The sequence below is a fragment of the Schistocerca americana genome, chromosome 5 (genome assembly GCF_021461395.2).
Source record: "Schistocerca americana isolate TAMUIC-IGC-003095 chromosome 5, iqSchAmer2.1, whole genome shotgun sequence".
NCBI classification, from domain to species: domain Eukaryota; kingdom Metazoa; phylum Arthropoda; class Insecta; order Orthoptera; family Acrididae; genus Schistocerca; species Schistocerca americana.
Genome location: NC_060123.1, coordinates 316981094 through 317005919, shown reverse-complemented (window position 1 = coordinate 317005919; position 24826 = coordinate 316981094). Strand labels below are relative to the sequence as shown.

At 37.5% G+C, this 24826-nt stretch overlaps 1 protein-coding gene across 1 annotated transcript in view; it reads right to left on the bottom strand.

The window, feature by feature from the left end:
* The window catches only part of LOC124615724 (small nuclear ribonucleoprotein-associated protein B), a 29399-nt gene extending 12475 nt beyond the window's left edge, over positions 1-16924 (bottom strand). Inside the window, exons 1-2 of the mRNA XM_047143793.1 lie at positions 16813-16924; positions 10890-10983 (exon numbers count right to left, since the gene is read on the bottom strand). Coding sequence (XP_046999749.1) covers positions 10890-10983; positions 16813-16815 — 97 coding nt within the window. The 5' untranslated portion in view covers positions 16816-16924. The remainder of the gene's footprint in view (positions 1-10889; positions 10984-16812) is intronic.
* Between the last annotated feature and the right edge of the window lie 7902 nt (positions 16925-24826).

Here is a 24826-nt window from a genome sequence, read left to right as displayed (position 1 = left end):
AATCTCAGAAGCGGTTTACGTGTAGCCTGCTTAGCCAGCCTGTCAGCAAGTTCACTGTCTGGTTTAGATGTACTCCTGAACAGACACTACGAAAGGATGGGGAGGGTAGCACTGGAAGATAGTTTGTAAGCTGCTCAAGTAGTCAGAACAGAGAAGAAATGACTCACCAGAACAGGAACGGATGTACTGAAGTGCATGAGATATGGCCACAAGCTTTGCAATGAATACACTGCAGCCAACAGGTAAGGAAAGCAGTTCAATATGGCTTCTGTGGAGATAGGCGAAGCCATCATTACCATCGGCCATCGCCCTGTCACTGTAAACAACTTCAGAGCCCCGAAACACATCAAGAATCTAGAGGAAGTGACAACGGAGAGAGGCAGGCGAGGTAACAAGAGTCCTTAGGACCATGAGAAAGTTCCAGACGAAGCTTCGGCAGAGGTGTACGTCAATGGACCTCAAGTAGAGATGGTAAAGGGAAGGACTCCAGTTCGAAGAGAAGGGATCACAAGCAAACCGCAATCATGAGCCCTGACCTGGGCTGCCGACGTGGGAGATGAACTGCCGCAGGTGAGAAAAGAAGATGGTAATTCGGAGGCCCACGAGAACTACGAATGTGTGCAACATAACTGGCGAGCAGTTGAGCACGTCGGGTCCGCAAGGGAGGGGCTCTGGCCTCCACCAGGGCACTGATCACCGGACTCATTTTAGAAGCTCCTGTTGCAAGGTGAACGCTACAGTAGTGCACTGGGGCGAGTAAACGCAAAGCTGAGGGGGCGACAACCCGTAAACCCGGCTCCCATACTCAAGGCGAAATTGAATAAGGGTTCTGTAGAGCTGCAGTGGCGTAGAGTGATCTACGCAGGCAGCAGACAGCATTTAGGTGCTGCCAGCACTCCCGCTTAAGCTGACGAAGGTGAGATAGCGAAGTCAATCGGGTGTCGAAAACCAGTCCCAGCTTACTGAGAATGTTGGTGAGGTTGATGGGCCGATAGCTATACACATCATGCGGATTTTTACCGGTTTTAGCATCGGAATGATGGCGCTCTCCCACCATCGGGATGGAAAGACACCATCACACCAGATCCAGTTGAAGATGACGAGGAGATATCTGTTTTAGACAGACGAGATATGTTTAATCATCTGACTGTGGATCTGATCCGGCCCAGGAGATGTGTCGGGGCAATGTACAAGGGCGCTGAGCAGCTCCCACTCTGTAAATGCGGCATTATAGGTTTCACTGTGGCATGTCGTGAACATGAGGACTTTCCTTTCCATCCACCGTTTGAGGATGTGAAAGGTTGGGGCAGTTCGCTGACGTACAGGCTTGAGCATAGTGCTCAGCAGCATGCTTGGCAATCGCATTTGCATCAGTAGTGAGCACGCCACTGATGTTAATGTCAGGGCCACCTGTTGGGGTCTGGTAGCCAAAAAGACGTCAGATGTTAGTCCAGACTTGGGAAAGAGACGTATGGCACCCAATGGTCAACACATACCTCTGACAACACAACCATTTCCATGTTTTATAAGCATGCGAACGCAGGCACGGAGCCGCTTAAAGGCTATTAGGTGCTCTATGGAAGGCTGCCACTTATGTTGCTGTAGAGCTCGTCGATGCTCTGTAATTGACTCAGCAACTTCCGGCGACCACCAAGGGACCATCTTTCACAGGGAGCACCCCAGAGAACGAGGGCTTGTGTTTCCCGCTGCAGAATTTATCGTTGTAGTGACCTGTTCAATCAAAACATCGATGGTAGCACGTGAGGGAGATTCAACGGTGACAGCAGAGGTGAAGGCTACCCAGTCTGCCTTGTTTGAAGCCCATTTGGGTAAGTGTCCATGGACATGACAGCAGGGGGAGTAACAGGAAGTTGGGGAAATGGTCACTACCACACAGGTCATCATGTGCTCTTCCGTGGATAGATGGGAGAAGTCCTGGGCTGCAAACTGATAAATCAATGGCCGAGTAACTACCATGCGCCACACTGAAATGTGTAGTGGCCCCAGTATTCAAGAGGCAGAGGTCAAGTTCGGACAGTAAATTTTCGACATCTCTGCCACGGCCAGTATGGATAGGCGATAAAATCTCCCAAAGTAGGAAAGGTTTAGGGAGTTGATCAATCAGTGCAGCCAATACGTTCAGGGGTACTGCACCACGTGGAGGGAGATATACGTTGCATGCAGTTATTTCATGCATCGTCCATATACTGACAGTCACAGCTTCAAGAAGAGTTTGAAGGGGCACAGGTTCACTACATACAGAGTTCAGGACATAAATGCAATCTCCACCAGACACACTATTATATTCGCTATGGTTCTTATAATATCCCCTGTAGCTGGAAATGGCAGGGGTCCACATTGCCAGGAACCAGGTTTCCTGGAGGGCAATGCAGAAAGCAGGTGTAAAGCTGAACAGTTGCCGTAACTCAGCCACATGGTCGAAAAAACCACCGCAATTCCAATGGAGGATAATGTGATCGTGAGACTGGGAAGGCATGAAACACTCAATGAGGCAGTCTATGCCTCAGGATCACCTGCTGCCACAGACTTATTTCCTGAACAGGCTATATCCGTTGTCTGATGGTTTGACGAGATCTAGGTCCTTAGCGGACGCCAGAATTCTCATCCAGACACAGAGGTAGGCAGCAGTGGTGTGGGTGCCACCACAATTGCCTTGGTCTTAGGGGGTCTTCTGTCTGGGTATCTCTCATGCACCACCCAGCTGCAGAAGGCCACCTGGCAGTATGCCCATTGCCACGAGTCCCGATGCCTCAGGGTGACAGGCATCTACTCCTTGAAATACGTGTGGAGTTAATAGCGCAGGCATCAGCACAGTGATTCCTGTGTTATCAAGGAGCTACAACCAACAGGGTACATGGTGGCTCCACTACAACAGATTGGCTACCGTGCTGGATATCAGGCGCAAATGAAGTCCATTATTGTCGACAGCGCAGAAAGCGATACTGCACAGAGGATGAAGGAAAACGCACCTAGGAGGGTGATCTCACCTAACTGGAGAATGAGCCGCAGTGCAGGTCCACATTGACGGAGATGCAAGAGGTCTCAGTGCATCATGGACACTACGCACCATGTGATGTGCCCTTCCCCAACTGGCTCGCTCTTTGGGAAAATTTGGCAAAATGAAGGTCAAACCCTACAGGGGACCATCACTTACAGGCCAAAATGTGTGAGACTTATTTTAGTCGCCTCTTACAACAGGCAGGAATACCTCAGGCCCATTCTAATCCCCGGACCCGCAGGGGGAAAGTGACTGATTTGGAATGAGGAGGAGGGGACGTTGCCTTCTCGTCCTTTAACTAGTGCAGCCACTTCTTCACCCTGGGAGGGAGGGAGGAGGCATTATCAATAACGGAATAAGGGGCGGCAATGTCGGGATTGAACAGTGAGCGAGCAGCATTGGGGGACCACCGAGCATAGGTCACCTGAGGTTGCAGGTTTCATATTTCAAGAACACCAGAGGGAGGTGTTACAAGGAGGGAGGGGGGGGGGGGGGAGGGAGGGGAGATTGGAGCTGCAGGGGGTAGGAAAGGGAAGAGAGGCAGGATGGGGGTAAGGAAGAGGAGGGGGAGGAGAGAAAGACATAACTGAGGCAAAGGTAGAGGAGAGATGCACAGGGTGAAGCCTGTCAAAATTCTTGCGGACTTCAAAGCACCTGAGACAGTCAAGAATCTTTATTTCCTGAATTCTTTTTTCCTTTGTATATATTGGACACTGGTGAGACAGTGAATGAGACCAGTTTACATAGTTAGTGGTATGGTGCAAGGGCTGCCCACTTTGAGAGGGTGGCCGGCCACCACAAATTGGAGTGGCACTGCATCGCAAAGGCATGTGGCCGAACTTGAGGGAATGGAAGAAAAACATGGAGGTGGGCAGGGTACTCTCTCAAATGCCAGAACGAAAGCAGCAGTGTCTACATGATGGTCTTTAGGGCCTCTCTGGGCACACTAGATGAAATCAACACATCATTACAGATTAGTCCTAAGTTCATCATCCGACTGGAGGAGAAGGTCCCAATGGAAAATTATATTCTGTGTCATACTGAGGGACTTGCGAGGAGTGATTTCACTGTGATGTATCCTAAATGGTTGGGAGGAAGGCTGAGTGACTGGCTGAAATTGTCTTTACAAGGAGGGAGCCAGATATCTTCCTGGTTAAGGACTGAACTTCAAACTTGTCATCAACGTGTTCCACAAAGAAAAGGGGTTTCGTGGCGGCAAGAGTCACCCTGTCAGTCCTGGTACAGACGAGGAACCGCGTAAGTCAACAAGAACTAAGGGCTCATCAACTGCCAAGGTTTGCTTTTTGTCTTTGTCTTTCATAAATTTACCTTGAGCTTTGGCAATAGCATGACACGTTTTCAGATCTTCATGGTTTGCTACCAACACTTTCTCATAGTTTTGCGATTGTCACCATTTCCGTTCTTTCTTGTCACACACTGTTTGTATTCTATATTTTCAGCATCAAACTGTCGTCTTCAGATTCTACAAACAAGCCTGAATAACCTTGGCATTTTCCAAGATCGCTGAACTGTCAATATTTGATACCGGTAACTTCTGTAACTTCAAAGGGTCTTCACAGACATGCCAAAACTTTCAGAGGAAAAGGAACTTGAGAAAGGGTAATTCGATTACACAATAAGCACTGATGGACTAATTATCTGTAGGTGGAAAGATAAGAGGGCAATGAATACGATTTCTACATGTCACACACCATAAAATGTGTCCATAGTAAGCTGTAGGATGAAAGATGGAACAATAACCAATATTACTTGCCCTTGAAAGATTGCAATTCCAGTATGAGCTATGTGGATAATTTTGATTGACTCAAGTCAAAAACACTATGCTACAGGAAAAAAGAGCAAGAAATGGTGGATGATACTGTACTTTCACTTTTAGACTACTGTGTAAAAATATGTTCACTGTGCACAAGGAGACTGAAATATAGCAGTTCTCAAATTCGGACTTTCATTAAAAGTTGTACAAAAGTATGTTTGCTCCGAAAAAAATTTCAGTGACTACTGCTTTATCATCTGTAAACAAAATCTGCCATCTCAGATCAAGGCACACAAGCAACATGCAGGGGGAAGTATTCACCTCGAAAGCAGTAAACATCAGTCCATTAAATCATCATCCAGTCTGCAGCCCACGAAAACCTCCAGTGCAAACAGTGTGGATGCATTTAGCATGCTATGTACGGTTGTGCCTGAGAGTTGGCAAGAACTGCTTCACAAGAAATACCAAGAAAATTAAAAGGAAGTTAAACCAAAGTTGAATCACCAACTATTGAAATTTTATACCATTATGGGGCAATGGTTAGCTGCAGTCGTCACATTTAATGTTAATATTTTGTTGTTGTTTATGTGAATTTTTACAAATCCATTGGGGTCAATCCATATGAAGTGGTCCAGTGATGGTTGCTTGACCATTTTTAAATATTTTAATTTTTTTATACGTGATTGCCCTATATTTGAGAAGTTCAAACAGTTTTTTAAAATAATTTATCTAGCACCTTTACTGGATGGCAGATGGCCTCTACAACATTGCCTATTACACAAAATACCCTAAATTCGAAAATAACTAGTGAAAATGACCTCTAAAGTTCGGTATCCAAATTTTCAAAAGTCCACTTTTTAGGCTCAAAAATAACAAACAAGGAGTGATTTATGAGTGTGTATTTTTTCCTCTAGTTAGATATCATACACTTCTAATCTCATGTACAGCAAGAACACTTAACAGTTGTTTCCTTAATCTTTTATGAATTTTTGAAACTTTAAAATTTTCATTTTTTGTTAAGTTTCAGGAAGGAACTGAATATAAAAATGTTTTTTTGCACAGTTTGTACACCTATATGATAGCAATGCACTGTAAAAATTTCAACATTGATACCTGACCGTGAACAAAGATATGAATTTTTGAAAATGACGAAATAATTCACATTACTCTACAACTGATCTTATTGCTGTTGCCTATTTAAATGGCTTATTGTTTCATTGTAATAAAATTTAATTGTAACATATTTAGTTAACACAATCACCTAATGTTCATCTAGTTTATTTATTTTAAATAATGCAATATTAAACAACAGAAGCTTTCGCTTTTGTTCTTTGGTAATAAAAATGCCTATTTACGTTTAGGTTTATTGCCAATAAAGAAGTACATTATTGATGGGTGAGGCATTGTTGTAGTCAGTCTGTTCTGAAACCTCTGTCAGAGTGGATGTACATACTTTATCGAGAGTGTAGGATGTCTTATATGCTTTGTTCTGTGTGTAATTTGTAATTAATTTTGAGAGATTAACTGGAATGCAATAACATGGATGAACAGAGCTCTGTTGGAGAGATAGCAAACAGTTTATGGTTCAGTTTCAAAAAACTTGAAAAATGTCAATGAGTTTGATGAAGTTAGACAAAAAAGGTTTGGGGGAAATAAAACTTAAACATTTGTCCTTGTTATGTGAAACAGCTTCCAAGTGAAACGTAATGTCATTCCAGGAAATTCCCTGTTCCCAAATTGTTACTCAAAAATATCTGTTGTGAATCCGGAACCAGAATCATGTAACCTTGTTAATGACATTTATATTTGTAATGTGGAAGCTGTTAACATATTGGATTTTACTTGTTCTAAGTTGGGGATATCTCCTGCTTCGAAAATAATAAAATTAAGTAGCAGGAAAAGAAAAGCAACTATTGAAAATAAGGCACAACAAATTTCAGACAAAATTAGAAGAGACTTGGAATCTTGCTTTAATAATACAGATACCAACATAATTTCTAAAGAAGAAGAAAACCTACCACCAGCATCATCTGACACTGAATATTTGAGCTTAATAGAGAAATTAAAAATTAAATGTTCAGTGACATCTAAATAGGAAAAAGTTAAAATTTTAAGTTTGCTCCCTTACTCATGGTCAGGAGAAAAATAGCTCATGAATTCTAAGGTTTCTCATCGTTTGGTTAAACTAAACTGAAAATTAGTGAAAGAGCAAGGCATTCTTCCAGTTTTAAGAAAGAAGAAAGGAATAGGTATAAGTGAAGAAACAAAAAGATACAGCAGTTTTTTGAAGATGATGATAACAGTAGAATGTGCCCAGGTTGCAAAGACAACAAAAGAGTTGTTATAAATGGAGTTAAAGTAACAAAGCAGAAATGACTAGCGCTGTCAAATTTAAATGAACTTTATGTAGCTTTCAAAAATTCTCATCCTGAATGCAAAATTGGAAGGTCAAAATTTTGTGACCACCATAACTGGTGTATTTTGGCTGGATCCTCAGGGACACACCCCGTATGTGTTTGTTTATATCATCAAAATGTCAAACTGATGATTGCAGGTGCACAACTCGGTAATCTTAACTACGATGAGTTACTAGATTTAATGGTCTGTGACACAACAGTTATGACTGCATGATGCGTTTGTGTAATAAATGCTCTGGTAAGGAAACCATTACTGAATTGTTTCATGTATATGATGAGGAAATGCAAGACAGTATTACCATCAAACAGTGAGTCACAACTGACAGGGCAGAAATGATAACAGTGGTCAAATCTCAAGGAGAGTACTTGGAATCTTTAACTGATAACTTACAGAAACACAAAAGTCACCACTATGTTTCTAAAACCCAGAGTAAGTTTTTGAAGAACAAAAATGTACTACTTTATGAAACTGAATGCAAAGTGCTATCTGACTTTGCAGAAAATGTTACATCTGTGATTCAGGATGCAATACAAGGGTGCCACTGGGTCAATGGCCAGGCAACAGTGCACCCACTTATTCTCTACTTTAAAAACGAGAAAGATAAAGTTTTCAGTTCTTCGATTTGCATTCTAAGCGACTACGTGGAGCACAACACTTTGGCTGTACATCTGTTTCAAAAGTATGTAATAAATTACACAAAAGAAAATTTTTCCAAGTTTCAGATGGAAGTGATAGTCAGTATAAGAACAAAAAGAATTTTTCAAATCTGTGCAATCACAAAGTAGACTTTGGGTTGGAGGGTGGATGGCATTTTTTCCCCCCATCTTGCCATGGTAAAAATGCATGTGATGGAGTAGGAGGTACAACCAAACTTGAAGTAAAGCCAGCCTACAAAGACCAAAAACAGAGCAAATTCTCACAGTACATGACATGTATGTCTTTTGCAAGGAGCAAAAAAAGGAACAAGGCATTTTCACAAATTCCTTGGCATTGCAGAAAACTTAGTTTGATGTTATGTAATATCAGAAACCGAAATTTATGAGGATCATTGTGCCAGTAAAATTACATCTCTGTTTTTAACGTTGAATGACATAGTGGCATGTGTGTATGATGAACAGTGGTGCCTTGCAGAGGCTGAAAGAATAAGTTCGAAAAACAATTTTTTGGGGCATTTTTACCACCCTGCTGGACCAAGACCATCAGTCAAGAAATCTACTAGTGACAAAGTTTGGATACCAATGAAGAATTTTTTAAGGAAACTCTTATTCTACATCACAGAAGCCGCCTGAAGAAAGAAGTGTTCTTAACATTCGCCACCAGGTTTAGGAAGTTAACATCTCAAAAGACGTTAATTGAAAATATTTATTTTAAGTATGTCTAAATAATATAAATGTTAATTTCAGTGATGTTTCCACTTTTTGTATATAATTCACTGCCTTACTTCAATAATAATTGATTATATCCCGCCAATATCACACATGAATAGGCAACAGCAATAAGATCAGTTTTAGAGTAATGTGAATTATCTCCTCATTTTCAAAAATTTGTTATCTTTGTTCACAGTGAGATACCAATGTCGAAATTTATACAGTACGTTGCTATCATATAGGTGTACAAACTGTGCAAAAATCATTTTTTATATTCAGTCCCACTTCAGATAACCAACCCCAAACTTTACAAAAAATCAAAATTTTCAAATTTCAAAAATTCATAAAAATTAAGGAAACATTTTTAAGTGTTCTTGCTCTGTATCAGACTAGTAGCGTATGATATCTAACTACAGGAAGAAATAGACTGTCATAAATCACTCCCTGTTTGTTATTTTTGGGCCTAAAAAGTGGGTTTTTGAAAATTTGGATACCAAACTTTGGAGGTCATTTTTGAATTTAGGGTATTTTGTGTAATAAATAATGTTGTAGAGGACACTTTTCTAAAAACAATCATGCCAATTGCAATGTTGTAACTTAACCTAGTGCAGAGAGAGTAATATTTTTGTAAACATCTCTAAACTGAAACATCATTGCACGCTTACAAACTAAAATGGCCGCCATTCAGTAAAGGTCAAAGGTAAAATTTTTTTAAAAACTGTTGTGAACTTCTCAATTATAGGGTAATCACATATAAAAAATTAAAATATTTAAAAATGGTCAAGAAACCAACTTAATTTTTATTGACCACTTCATTTGGATTGAGCCACTGTATGAAACATTTGAAATACGTAAATTATTGTTCATGCCCCTCTGGGATAAATTTTTTGTGGTGTTTACCTCCCTTAGCAGAGTTAAGGAATACATACAGCTAAGCGATAATGGTTTCAATTTGTAGGCCAGAGTGTGCTGAACTAAATGCTTTTTGTTTGAAAGGCCTAGTGCAACCTATCACTGAATAATAAAAACACAGATGCTTGAGAATGCAAAAAATACTTGCGGACTGAAACAAAAATGCCCACAATTTCTAAATGATACACAATAAATGTTTTAAAAATATTTTTGAGTCAACTCCACATTAGGGAATTCACCCAGTAAATATCAAATTTTTTCGAGATAGTCAAGCAACCAGTTACTACTTTTCTTGACTACGACCCATTTCTTCCTAGTTCTCACATGCATTTCATCATGTTCTATGTTTCTAAACTGCTTCCATTGTCTGTCCACCCTTCCTCAAAACTTGTTGACCTGCTCCTCTTTTGACTGATTCCTTCACAGCTTTTGTTTCTTAGGACAATCTGGGCCAAAGTGCCCAGCGAATTCTTGTGAAAATACACAAGAATTGTATTTCTTAATGTTGTAATTGGGGTACAGTGCAATTTGCTTGCTATACCAACTTTCATTTCCTACCCAATAGCCTTTACCACATCTTTAACATTGCTGGGAGAATACTGAAGTCTTATCCTTTGGATGACTTAATATTCCTATAAATATTGCACAAATACCTTGAGTTAAAATTGTTACATTTTTATAGTTCCCATTGCACATTTTATTATATTATGAGCATTAATAATTTTGAGAAATGCCCAGACAATATAAATTATGTGTATTTCGTTTCAATTTTTTTAACTTTTATTTTTAATTTAGCCTAGTTATATCGTAGGCCAAGTCCGCACTATAGATGTTTATATCAATTTATTATGTGGCCATTAATTTATTAATAAATGTGGCCAAAAAAGGATACACACGTACTTTCAGCAACATGCATGGTCATAACAGAGAACCAGTACTAAATATTGGTCTGTTAATTGCCACAGAAGTCTAACAATATGTTCTTATATTTTAACTTTAATTTCTAAAAAGTTATTAGCCATATCTTTCAAAAAATTATGTATCTTCTGAGGTTCTGTTTAAACAAGTAAAGTACGACTGTATGTTACAGAAAGCAAAACTTCACATCATCAAATCTTTTCACAAAATTGAGACTCCAAACAAAAAGAAATGCTTCTCAACACAACTGAATAACACTTGTAATAATTTTTGTAGGAGGCTAGAACTGGGTTGGTTGGTATTCAAAAGAAACTTCAAAATTCAGCAGTTACATCGAAGTGGCCACAATTGGCACAATAGCCAAAGTTGGAGCTTTCCTCCACTTTTACGTTCAAATGTAGTTTGCCGTTACAAAGTGGGTTTCAATGTTTCTGGGTGCAGATGCCGAGCACAACCAGACTGTATGCAGAGCTCCACTTACCTTTGAACGTTCCAATAAAAGTCCTGGAGTCTTGCAATATAATTCTGACCCTGTAGTTGATATGCTGAAGCATCTTATTATTTTTCCCGATCGTCTATAACAAAAGTTACATAACATACATTTCCAGCAATGAGTAAGGACACAAAACAAAATTTCATGTCAACAAAACTCCAAATTTATAACATTTTCTTCTAAATTTCATTCATTTAGTATACGGTTTGCTGGACCCACCAGGGAAACCATTCAACTTAACTATTGGGTCATTCCATGTAAAATCAACAAATTAAAAATATTTCCAACCTCACCCTATTGGATTTAACTTGAAATGAAGCACAACCGTAGCATTCACATACAGTAATGTGAGAATTTTTTCACATTTTCTGACAAAAGGTTGCCGAGCGATGAGTGGGGTGAGGAAACGAATTTTTTGCCTTGCGGAATAATATTGATTTGTTCACAACTTGTGTTTTAAGTAAGCTACAATAATGAAATTGAGTTCACTGGAAGGAACTTTGTTTTCAAATGATAAACATAATCAGTTGAAAACAAATATTCTATTTTTATGAAAACATTATTGAATTTTGGAACCAGAAATGTAAACCTAAGATACTCTTTTCCTTTACACACAATGAGAGTTTCAACTCTGAATGTGCATGTGGTCACTATCTAAAGTAATTTGAAGTGTAAGAGTGTGCAATGAAACAGCTTTAAAAATTAATTTGTTGTAAGTATTAGACCTACTTCTCATCAGCTGTGTGTTGTAAACTGCACGTGGCCAACAAAATAAAATAACTTATTATTTATCAGTGTCAAATTAAAAAAAGAAGCTGCATTAAAAAAAAATCGGTAAGGTCCAGACCCCAGTTATGCCCACATTAAGGGCAATTTGAGATACATCACATTTTTAGTATAGGAAGAAAGTATACAAATTACTTCAAAAAAATCATATCTATTGCTTCAAAGTCTACACATTACAACCACGTAAAAACAAATATTGTAAGTTGTATAAGAAAAGCAGAAAAAATACTGAAAAATAAATGGCGCATGTCCCCGGTTTTGGCCATGTTAACCCTACCTATGGCCAGTTGTTTCTCCACTTATGGCCACTTCATATTATAATAAAACTATGGCTAAAATAATTATCAATCCATGTGCCAGAAAGTAATTTGTGCTTTATACAAGTAGGCCTATATAAGACAACAAACATACATCAAAGGTACAGCAACTGAATGAACAGAAAAAAAATCATTAGGCAAAGTATTGTCCCAATAATTACAGAAATCAAGTGCCAGACAAGTTTATTTCTCACGAGGATCAATGGAAACAGGAAACTTTGTTTTTAATGAATGTCCTCCTGGCATCAAGACTGGTTGTGGCAGTTTGCCTGTAATATCTTCACCCGTTATAGTTGAATCATCATTTTCAGTGTATTCGAAACAAGTTTTCTGAACATTAGAACTTTTTAGGCACTGAATTTCATATGCAGAATCAGAAAACACTTTCAAAATTACACATATGTACTTAAAAATTGCAGCTCGTTATATTTCCTGTTAAACTAAATTTTACCAAAATAAAGTACCCTACTTTCAAATTCTCAAAGATAGTTTCACATTTTCTGGTATTTCATCTTCATCTCTTACGTAGTCATCTAAACTGCTTCCACTGTCCGTCCATTCTTCTTCCTCGGAAGACCTTGTTGGCCTATAACTTAACTCTTGTCTGTTTCTTGTTTTCCCATTTTTTACATGAGATACTGCCAAGTTCTTCTCTTTGGACTTTATCTCCTTCATAGCGTTTCTCTTCCTTTTTTCCTGCTCCTTCCCCTGCTTCTCTTTTTCCTTCAGTTCATGATATTCCACCCACTTTTCACTAGTCACAACAGTGGGCGTGTGTTCTTTCTTTCTCTTTGTGCCTTGTTGTTTGGGTTCTGGCCAAGTGATGACACTTCCAAAAACTGTTGCTAATGATTTTGGTGGCGTCACTTGGATACGCACTGAAGATGGACTATGGTTGGATGTTAAGAGTGCCTCAATTATGTGAAATACTACTGGGGGTTGTTGTTATATCTGCAGGAATAAGACTGTTGGTGGGTGTCGAAGGAATATCTGAATTTTGTAAAATGCTGCTGTGTGTTGAAGATATATATCAATATTATCAACATTTTGAATGGATGAAGGATTAAGCCTGACTGTGTTTTGTGATAGATTCTCTGTTGGATTATCTTCAGAGGGAGGCACTATGCTATCTGTCAGAATGTCATGAGCTATTTTTCTCCAGAACTTGAAAAATAATAATGCTTCTTGATTTCCTTCCCAATCATGATTCCTTCTCTTGGTTGCTCTGAACTCATCTAGAAGGACAGGATCAATTTGCTTTTCTATATATGAAATGTCTCTGAAGCCTCTCATTTGTCTGAACTGTAGTTGAGGTTGGTATACTACAAACAACTATCTTGCTGTAATCTACATTGTTCACATTAAATGCAAACTGACCAGATGCCCTGAAACCAGCACAAATATTTGCCACCATTTTAGATTCTGTAATAATTTGTGACAGAACAGAAGGTACATCAGATTTTGAAATTTCAGTGCCATTATTTTCAAAAGGCCATTTCTGAACAATCTTCTTCCACATTTTTTTCATAGGTCCAAAGACAACTACATCTAATGGTTGCAAGATGTGCATAGAATTGGCATTGTTAAGCGAGGAGCAAATTTTCCAGCAGCATTCACTGCAAACAATGTAGCAAAGTTATTTTTGTCAGAGTTACATGACTCATCATAAACATGACGGCCACGAGGACCTATGATTAATTCCTCTTTAGGAGCCAGAAGAAAGAAGTTTCATCCATATTAAAAATTCTATTTGGGTGATTTAACGCATCCATATCATTTAAAGTGCTGGATACTTCATGAAACCAGATTCTTATTTTCTCTTCTGTAACAGAACCTCTAGCCCTATTGACATATTCTTCATGTTTTTGTGACAGAACCTTGTGTCTCTCAAGAAATACATAATACCACTTTTTTTCAGGTCGATTGTTAGTAAATGTAGCCTTATAACTTTCCATATCTGCACTCTCAATAAGGTTTTGCACAGATGCACAGAGGTTTTCTTTAGTAACTGGAAATCCCATGCTACAACAGTCCAAAACGTTCTCCTAAGACAGAATGTGGACCACAGTGCCCTGTAGATTCTTGTGGAGATACACCAAAAATTTTGTTTCTTAATGTTGTCCTTGGAACTTTGTACAACTTGCTTGCAGTTGCAGTAGCAACTTCCATTCCCTCATCAATAGCCTTTAGAGCATCTTTAACTTTGCTGGGAGAATACTGAAACCTCTTATTCTGTGGTTGACTCATTTTCCTATCACTAATGCACAAAGATGGAGTTAAAGAATGTTGCATAATTGAATAGTGCCTATTGCATATTTTGTATCTTACAAGCATAGGTAAATTAGTATGATATACCAAAACAATACTAACAATGAGGTATATATTGATATAAAGATACCAAAAATATTTTAATAAGCCTATTTAAATAAAATTAAGTTTATAATAATCTATGTTAGAACTGGCTGGTATTCCAGAGAAGCTTAAAAATTAACCTTTGACATCAAGGTTGCCATAAGTGGGGTAGTGGCCAAAACTAGAGCCTTCACCCTACAGCTGAATACCAAAGATAGGCCCAAAATCAGATGAGCCAGAACAGTTCAGTTTGTCATGCTTCTAGCCAGTCTGTTTGTTGCGCATCAGCTTTTACGCATGGGGTAATATACATGTTCGATTAGTTGAAATTTCAGTGTTCAAAATTCCCTGCTGCTTACAGAAAGAACTGGAAAAGGTGAAAGATATGGACGGTCCCTCTAGATGTAGGAAGCAACTGTGATTTAATCTTTTACCTAATTCTTTCTAATTACACAGGCTAACCATCAGTGTTCACTGTCTTCACAAGCAATATATCCTTTAATATCATCCAATGATACAGGGTCACTGACAACAGCTGTCACCTGTTCAATTACACTTTATAATTCTGGTCTTGCTTAGGAGAATTAAGATGAAGACGTTTTGTGTTCCTGTAATTGTGCAACATTTCTCAAATCTCTCAAAAGTTTCAATTCTTCATTTTCACGATCTTCCATAGTGGTATACTTGAAATTTATCCACTCAACATTATCAATGGCAAACACAATTGTTCGAGTGCCATGATTTGATCAGTATATGGGCACTGATTGGGCACGCAGGCATGTAACTGTTCCACCAATACCATCGCTTACTCCCTTACCATGAGAGCAGGGTGAAAAATGCCACCGGGCTTCAAAATGGAACAGCACATGATGGTTTATTTTTTTCTAGTCTTATACTGAGCTGCCTCTGTCAGGAGAGTAATATATTTTACTTTTTTTAATTAAATATTTTGATCAGAAAGAATCATGTAGGATCGCAACAGGTGCACAGCAACAGTGTCATCTGTGAGGTATTCTGTTACGATAAGACTTGTGTGCTCAGGTGTGTCACCATCCTTCTAAAGGGATTAATTATTGTTTGTGTGTTTCTCAAATGGTAAAGATCATCATCTTTTACAACAAATGTGTAATTCTCAGACAAATCTCAAAGAACTCAGCTGCTTTAAGATTATTTTTCAATCCTTTTGGGAAGACAGATAATTGACTGGGCACAAAGGAATGTTATGTTTAAATGTTTTGAATTTGGCAAAATAAATAAATAAATTAAAAAAGTAGCAGGATTTCTGTGTCTGTTTCTAGAGATGTTACTTGTGAATATAATGGACAATGGTAATTGGAAAAAAATAGGTAAAGGGTTAAATCACAGTTAATGTCTTATATCCATGAGGGACCGTCCATGTCTAATTTCCCATGGTCATACAGACATTCTTCACGTACATAACTGGGAACTAAAGGCAATCTTGAAGCCTCAAACTGCTATATGAGGAACACACACATTATCCCATGGAGAAATGGTGATGTGCAAGCAACTAACTGCAAAGAAGCATGATGAATTAGATATAACTCAGATCAGTAACAAGAACTAATAACTGGTTTTTGCGACATCTCTTGTATTTTGCTGTATCAATTTTTTTAAATCCAACACACTTAAAGCAAATATTTTATTCATCTATTCTAACCAATATTATATTGATGCTCACTTCTGGCTGTACAATGAAGTAACTAATGAGATGTAGGACTACTATTTAAAATAAATAAAGTTTTAAAGGTGTTTTACAGCACCACCTTAAACATAAAATTACTTTTGACAGTAAACCAACGTTCATCCCCAAACGAAACTTCCAGAATTTGTAGAAGTAAACAGTATCTTTCAAATATATTTCTCCGAGAATTTTATGAATGCAATTTATCAAAATGTGCTTTAAAATGGCGTACAACTGAACTTAATTTCATTATTCTCATTTGCTTACAACAGAAGCTGTTATTAAAACGATATCGTACCGCAAACAAAAAATGTTTTTTTTACACATTTAGCACATAATACTACGTAATATTTTGTCAGAAAAATGAGGAAAAAATGGTTTTGTGTTACTATTTACGAATACTACATGCACACTTAATATCAAATAAATGTAAGAGGGTCATGTTGCAGCACTTGTTTGATTTGTCATGGTTAAACCCTATTAGCCTAATAAATCATAGACTTTTGCTACAATTATGTAGCGCATTTGGTGTCTGAGCCAAATTCTTGACGAAGATGACGACAGCGTAAGTTTATTTTGTCAAAGTTGTATATCACAACAATACAACATAGCGGATGGAAATCATGTTGCACCGCGTCGCCCGGCATTTGCAGAAAGTAAATCGTCACTACATACAATACATACTTTTAAAAAATAGATTATGCTTGGATACAAATTATAACTTGAAACATTATTTGCATATTTCCCAACATACCATCTTCGAAGAGTTTCACAATTCCTTTACAACTAACAAACACACCGCCAAAATGGCGCCATCAACTACATATGCAAACTGTGAGTGTGAACCAAACACGACTCCGCAAAGAAATTATTTGAGAAAGAATGTAAGATATGCACAGAGTTTAAGGGGCATCCACAGTAGTGAAAACTTGCACATGCATCCACTCTTCATCCTCGCCGGTCGAAACAAACGATCCTTAGACGGTATATATTACTGTGTAGTAATATTGTGCAATATTATTGTTATTTTTAGATTTCTAAAAAAGTGCGACTTTTAGCGTGATTCGAAATTTTGGAGGATGGATACACTGCAGGTAAGCTAATTGCTCTATTTTCTTTCAAGCAGAAAAAAAAGGTGGAGGAAAAAATGGCACAATGAGTCTTAAAAATTCACTCAGGAGAACCTACGGAACAAACTCAAGCTGGATGAAGTACATGATCATCAGAACTTCTGATGTGTTCGTGCTCCAACATTCGAAACGTTAGTGGTAAGGATTGCTAGTAGGTTTTGTTCTTAACGAATTTTTAAGACAGGATTTTTTCTCACAGCTGAGGGCTACAGCTTTTAATACATGGAGCGTAATAAATCATGAAAAGAATTCTTAATTCTCCAGTTTTATATTCACCTGCCTTAACATCCCATGTCAGCAATGATTTGTACATTTTGATGCACTGTAATATGAACGTTATTTCGTTTTGTTTGTAACTCTTAGTACTAGATAAACACAAATGCTCACTCAAAGAAGCTTAGAGACAATAATCTACAAAATATGTGAGTGAGTGCAAGGTAATGTCAATACTGTCCGCAGACAAGACAATTTCTCAGGTAACGCAATACATTTGAAAAGTTCTCGATCTGTACAGTATTATTGCCCAGACTCTCAGCTTAATCTACACACAATCAGAAATATTAAGCAATAGTATTGACAGTCTAGTGACCGCTTTAAGTGCTTGCTCTTGTGGAATGTCATTCTTTACTGGCACTGCATTGCAAATGTCATTGTGCAGATTTTACATCAAGAGCTTACAGAAACGTGACCAAAAGAACACCATTGACAAATATTTTGATATGAAACTAGAATACTTGTAGAAAATATTTAGGGGTGTTAAAATTAGTAATAAAAATCTTTTCGACACAGAATATGTCGTTCGAAAGGCAAATGAACGACTGAAACTGTTTTTGAATTCCTTATCAGGTGTATTTCTGTGCTGTCAAACAATCAAAAGCAGAATGAGAGTAGATTCACCTAGTGGCATTTGCGTATCTTTTTGATGATGGTGGGGGAAGGTGCAGAGGACAGTAAGTTAGATGGCTTTTAACTTTTCTTGTTTGTCAGACAGGGTGATATGACAATGGCGCAGTATGGTATTTCTACAGTGTGATGGTGGGCGGTATAGTGTTGTAACTTAGAGCATTTCCTTTTTCATGAATATTGCATTTCTTGGTCAGTTACCTGCTAGCCATAAATAATATGTCAGTGAAGTAATTTAGGTTTCCATACTGTATTCCTTGCTGCTTGCTGTCTTCATTGGAGAAAACAGTGATATGACGAAAAGTATTGAAAGAGGCACTTTATCTTCTGGCTGATGACTGTTATACACACATATTTCACTTGTGAACACATGCAATTGGTTACTGAAGCCAACGTTAAGTAACTCTGCTACCTAGGCAGCGAAATAACCCATGACAGAAGGAACAAGAAGGACATAAAAAACAGACTAATACTGTCAAAAATGTCATTCCTGGCAGAGAGAAGTTTGCTAGTAAGAAAAATAGGTCTCAATTTGAGGGAGAAATTTCTGAGAATGTACATTGGGAAAACCAGAACAGAACAGAATCGAAGGCTTTGAGACGTGATGCTACAGAAGAATGTTGAAAATTAGGTGAACTGATAAGTTAAGGAATGAGGAGGCTTCTTACAGAATCAGTGAAGAAAGGAAGATACAGAAAACACTGACAAAAAGAAGAGAATGGATGACAGGACATCTGTTAAGGTACCAGGGAATAACTTTCATGGTACTACAGGGATCTACAGAGGGTAAAAACTGTAGAGGAAGACAGACACTCAAATAAAGCAGCAAATAATTGAGGATTTAGATTGCAATTGCTACTCTGAGATGTAAACGGTGGCATGGGAGAGAAATTTGTGGTGGGTAGCATCAAATAAGTCAGAAGACAGATGACTAAAAAAAAAGAGTGTTTTGCAGATTCAGATGACCTAATGGACTAGATAGGGGAGCTATATATGTAAGGCTAAGGCAAAATGTTTATTGTATACTTGTGATAATAATAATTGGTATTAATAATAATATTTTCATTTTCATTATAGTATTAAAAGATCTAAGTTTTTATAAATACAGTGTGATAGTTACCGAAATTACAACATTAAAACACATTCAAAGACCAAATCATTTGGTCCATCATATCACATCACGCCAAATTGCTTAGCCGAGTATCCAGACATTGAAAATGAGCTTATGAGATATGCTCTATTGTACAAAAAGTAGGAGTATAGTATGAGTATTGAGTAACTAACAACGATAAAATTTATTAATGGTCAAAGCAAACTTCATAACATATATTCTGACCAATTTTGTGTGGTAAAATGGTGGCAAGTTAAACAGCACTCAGAACATTTACATACTAGTGAAAATATATACTTGTGGACACATCAAACCATACTTATAAGGGATTAAATAGTCATGTTTACCTTATCCATTATTTTATCCTTGTGTAACTAACAATATCATAATGAACTGTATTTTTCCCCTTCATTAGAGCAGTTGTGTTTTATTATTATAAAATCTAAATAAGTTTTCGCTTTTAGGTATATGATCTCGATTGTGGAAGAACACTCAATAGAAAAAATGTCCAGGTCATCATGGACCATTTGCAATTGGCCACGAAAACAAAATGCAATCATACAGAAAAGCTTAGAAGAAAAACAAAAGCACGGAATCTACTACTAAAACATAAGTCAGTGGCGAGAAAGTGGTTAACTCCCAATATTAGCAGATGATGACACCATAAACATTTTTTTCTTGACAATCCTTGACGTGACGTGACTTGAAGGGCTGTTGACGACATGTGGGAATGCTCTTATTTGAAAAGCATTGTGGAATGTTTTGATGAGCTGTGTTGTGACATGATGGCCAGTATGATTATGTTCCACATGCCATAGAATTTGTGGACAACTGACAAATCATATATGGATCTGTTTAAATATTCAGGAAGAGCTGATACATTTAGTTGTCTGTCAGTAAATAATTTTTTCACTGGGTGCTAAGAGGCATTAACCTATTATGACAGTCTGTTATATGACATATGGACAAGAATATTGTTTCTTGTTCTGTAACAGTGTACCTTCACTCAGCATATTACTTTCAGCAACTTATTTGTTAAAATGGAAACAGTAATAAACAGATTTACACATAATACTCTACATGAAGATCCAATAGTAGCTTTAATGACACTCTTTGACAATTTTGGCAGCAAAATGTCACACGTATAAAGTTACCTCACACAATAACACAATATTCACTTATTTATTCATTTATTTAACCTGATCTGACCAGTGCTTTCTTACATCAGACCATGGTTTCACACATACAGTACCCTTTTTTACACCATTGTTAGATAAGGAATGACAATTTTATGTGAAAAATAGTATTAAAATGGTTTGAGTGTCTGAAGTGGCAGTGTGAGTAAACTGTACTGACTATGGACTAGTAAAGTTAATACTGGCAGTTCTTGTACTACTGCAGCTGCTGCCACTAGTAGTGATAATAGTAATGATAAAAATGGCGATAGTAATAATGACAATAATAACAATAATGACAGTGGTAGGTATAAGAAGAATTGATAGTTATACAAAATCGATGCTTTCTGATATAAGGGAAATAAGGTAGATGAGGTTGGAGGGAGGAATGTGCAGGACAACAAGTGCTTAAAGGGACAATGATAATTCGTATTGTTGCTTTAGCAGATGTGTCGTTAACTGTCTTCTGAAGCAGGTGGTGTTATTCAGTTCTCAGTTACAATGCAAATGGTTATACTGAGTGATAGAGTGGGGAAGAAAGGAAATTAAATGTTCGTATGGCATTTATTGGCTGGGATATCCCCTTTGCGGTTAGGCCTCCATATTGCAAGTCTTTTTAGTTGACGCTACTTTGGCGATTTGGGCGTCAATGATGATGAAAATGATGAGGGACACACAACGCCCAGTCCCCTGTTGGGAATCGCTGAGCTATGGAGGGGGAAGAAAGGATTTTGCTCTGATGGGAGCAGTATTTCTGCCATGTTGTTTAGACAGGTCATTAAGGTCAAGGAGAGATTCAAGGATCAGCAGTCACTTATAAGACAGTGGACAAGGCAGCGGTTATGGTAATCTCTGTACTTGGCTGCACACAGAAAGGATAGCTGTGCATATGATGGTGAAATGTGATCAAAGAATTGAACATCGCAGGTATAACGAACACAGGCATTCATAACCTATTCCAGCCACCATGAGTTTTCCTAAGAATGGTCTTACACAGAGACAGTACTGTTATCAGTATTGGGAAATATAAGTGTTTGTACAAGTTCCTTTTTCAGGTGAAGAGGGCATGGAGAGGTGCTGATGCCTTCTTGAACACAGCAGTTCTCTGCTCAGTCCAACTTAGATTTTCATCTGTTGTTAATCCTAGACTCTTTGCTAAAGGAGAGAAGATGATATTTGCCCTGCTTATGGTTAAATATTGCAGGGACTACCGATATTTTGGTCTAATAAGCCTAGAATGACCAACCAGTACCATTTGGGTTTTGTGTGGATTGAGCTTTAACCCTATATCCTGTGTCTATTAAGATAGTGCACAGGTCAGTGTTGAGACTTTTGATAGGTATCTCCAGGTTTATTGGTTTTCCATTTGGGAACAACTGATGGTCACCAATATTTCTGTGGTATTTGCAGTAGCACAAAACTGATGACATATTATTTATGTACAATGAAAAGAGTATAGGACTTATGCTGAACCTTGGGGGATGCCGGATACTACTTGCCTCCATTGTGACTTTATGGTGCCTGACATGATGCATTGCCACCGAGAAATCAGGAATGAAGAACATGATAGTTGGTTGTTGTGCATTCATGGCAAGCTTCAGGTTATCTGTTGTATTTATTAAGGCAGATGTTGTGTTGTGATGTTTATGGAATTTGACAGTAGTTTGAAAATGTGCAAAATACGATGTTGTAACATGCTGTCAGTATACTCAACTGAAAGCATTGGCTGTAAATAATGGTAAGGAACGGTTAATAAGGAACAGAGTTATTGCATTAAAACACAGCACGTAATGAGGTTTACTCTTATTAGTTGATAGTTCCATGATAAACTGAGAAATGACAGCTGTATGTCTAATTTCAGATTCTCGCTAATGGCAACTTTGTCTGGATGTGTGTATGGAAATATTGGTAAGTGCCAACAATATGTATGTCAGTTGTATCAATGTGTGTGGTATTAATGCAACGAAAATGCTTTAGAGGGACGATTTGTGCAAATCTGAGGATGGTGTGGATAACTACGATTCAGATAAAGATCCTGAATATGTTCTTGAACCTATTGCACTTGAAAAGCTGTTGCTAATAAGGTAAATGTAGACAATTATTTAAGCAAGTAACCAATGTTAGGTTATGTTTCTTATCATAAATTACATGATAGTGTGATAGCAGAAATGTTGAGGGTCATCATTAACATCGTTTATGTGCTGCAGTAAGGTGACAGTATAAACTAATTTTATACTGAACTGAATCATAGATTAATTTTTAAGGTTTTATGCCTTATTGTTGCAAAAACGTTTGTAATCCAAATCTTATTGTCATAAACCGAAAATATTCAGATCTTTTATATTTTTGAGAGGTTTCACAGTAATGATCCTTAAACAAATGCAAGTAAACAATGTTAAATCAGTGGTAATCAACTGACATATTCTCTCATGTGAAAGGTGAAAGTACTGTGATAAAATTTTATAATCACCATTAATTATTAATTGTGATCTTCTGCCTTATGCTTCAATGATCAGAGTAACCACGTTAATTTTTTTTGTCTTTGCAATCTTCCTTACTTCTGTATCTGCATCTGGTCTCGTAGCTGAGATCTTTATTCAATTGTAGACCTCTATTAAACGGCCTAAACCAAGGGTAGTCAGTCTTTCTTATGTACCACTTGCTTTCAATATCTGTTAGTAGTAAAATTTTCGAACATCACGCCAGATCTACAGTATTGGCGATTTATTAAGTAGGGAAGTAACTTTATTTCATAAAATTTGTAGAGCAGGGTCACAGGAACTTAATGCATATAATGATAATTACTTATCAAATACTTCCTGTCACCATTTTATAAAAAGGTAATCAAAATATCTTTGAAACCTGTATCACCTATCACCCACTACGAAAGCCACAGTGCACGCTAGTGGATGATAGGGCCCACGCTGACTACAAATGATCTAAGCCATTTCTCGAGAGAATGACCTGGATGACAGATCTGTACAATCTTAATGACACTTCAGCTTCTTCCCTTGTTCCTCTGCCGTAATGCTAATTGTCATGGTACTCACTGCACTTGGTGCATGGTGCTTCTCTGAACTTGGTTGAGACTGCATGGAATAAACTGCTTAAATTAGCAGGCACTGTGAAATGTGATAAAGCAGCTTTGTCATCCTATCTTGGCGGTTTCATGCTCAAACCAATTGAAACTTCTGCACAATTCACAACTCCCAATTCACTACTGAAACTAAAAAAAAAATATTTTTATAGTGGTGATCATTGTGCAACACATCGTTTTATCAGAATGACATATTACACTACAGCATGTGAAGTGCACTCACTTTGACAGTAAACAGTGTTAAGTCCCTACTGACTGTCATTTAAGCATAAAATTTTTGACAAAACATTCGATTTTAAAAATATATTGTTATTCAAGAAATATTTCTTAACAATAACTTACCTGAATAAAATAATTACAGTGGATGTACTTTAAATATTTTATTTATTTAAACTTTACAGTTTCTGAAAGCAACCAACTTGTCCCTTACCATTGTTTATAGCTGGGATCTTCAATTCATAAGACACATTAACAAATAAATTACTTTAGGCAATGTAACACTATCATATTTTATATGTTGCTCTCCTGATAGTAAATCATCTCAAGTTAATAAAACTATGATAATTAAGACCATTCAATAGAATACTGTATTTTTTAAACAAATCTTCTCTGTTTTGAAAACCTCATTTGGCATAAATCAGTAAGATGATTGGAGAATTATGTCATTACCAAAAGTTTTCAGGTTATTTGCAGAATAGCGTATCATCTACTAAAGCAACATCATGGGTTTCAAATACAAATACAAGCACATGGCCATCAGGTGAGTATTTTACAGTGGTAGTAGACGGCAGCAATGTATAAGAATTAATAGTTTCTTACATTGATTGCGCTGAAGGCTAGAAATGCTATAGCTTGATATAACAACTCCAGTGCAACATTATGAACAGATCATTTGTCTGGAATCTCTCTGTGACAAACCTTTTCTTTCAGCAACCTTTAACAACAACTACAAGGTAAGAATTCTCATTAAAGATGAAGATGAGTTAACACTTCCAAGGAACAGTTTCCTATACTTTAAAGGTAGATTTATACCCAAGAAGAAGGTTGGAAGCACTCTGTCAACAACACATTGCAACCTACTCATAATGCATTCATCTTTCTGTTTCAAGAATTAAGGTACATACTTAATTGTATCAAGCATGACCACACAAGAAATGATGGAATCATATCAATGCTCAAAGCATATGTCTCCAAATCAATTCTAACCTGAATGTATTAGAAGCTGCAGGATAGTTTACAGATGGATTGATAGATGCCTACATCAGTGTCTGTATGCCGCTTACAATGTTAATGGGCTTATTGGAGGGTAATGAAAGTGTCATTATGAATGATAAACAGGAACTGTTTCTATT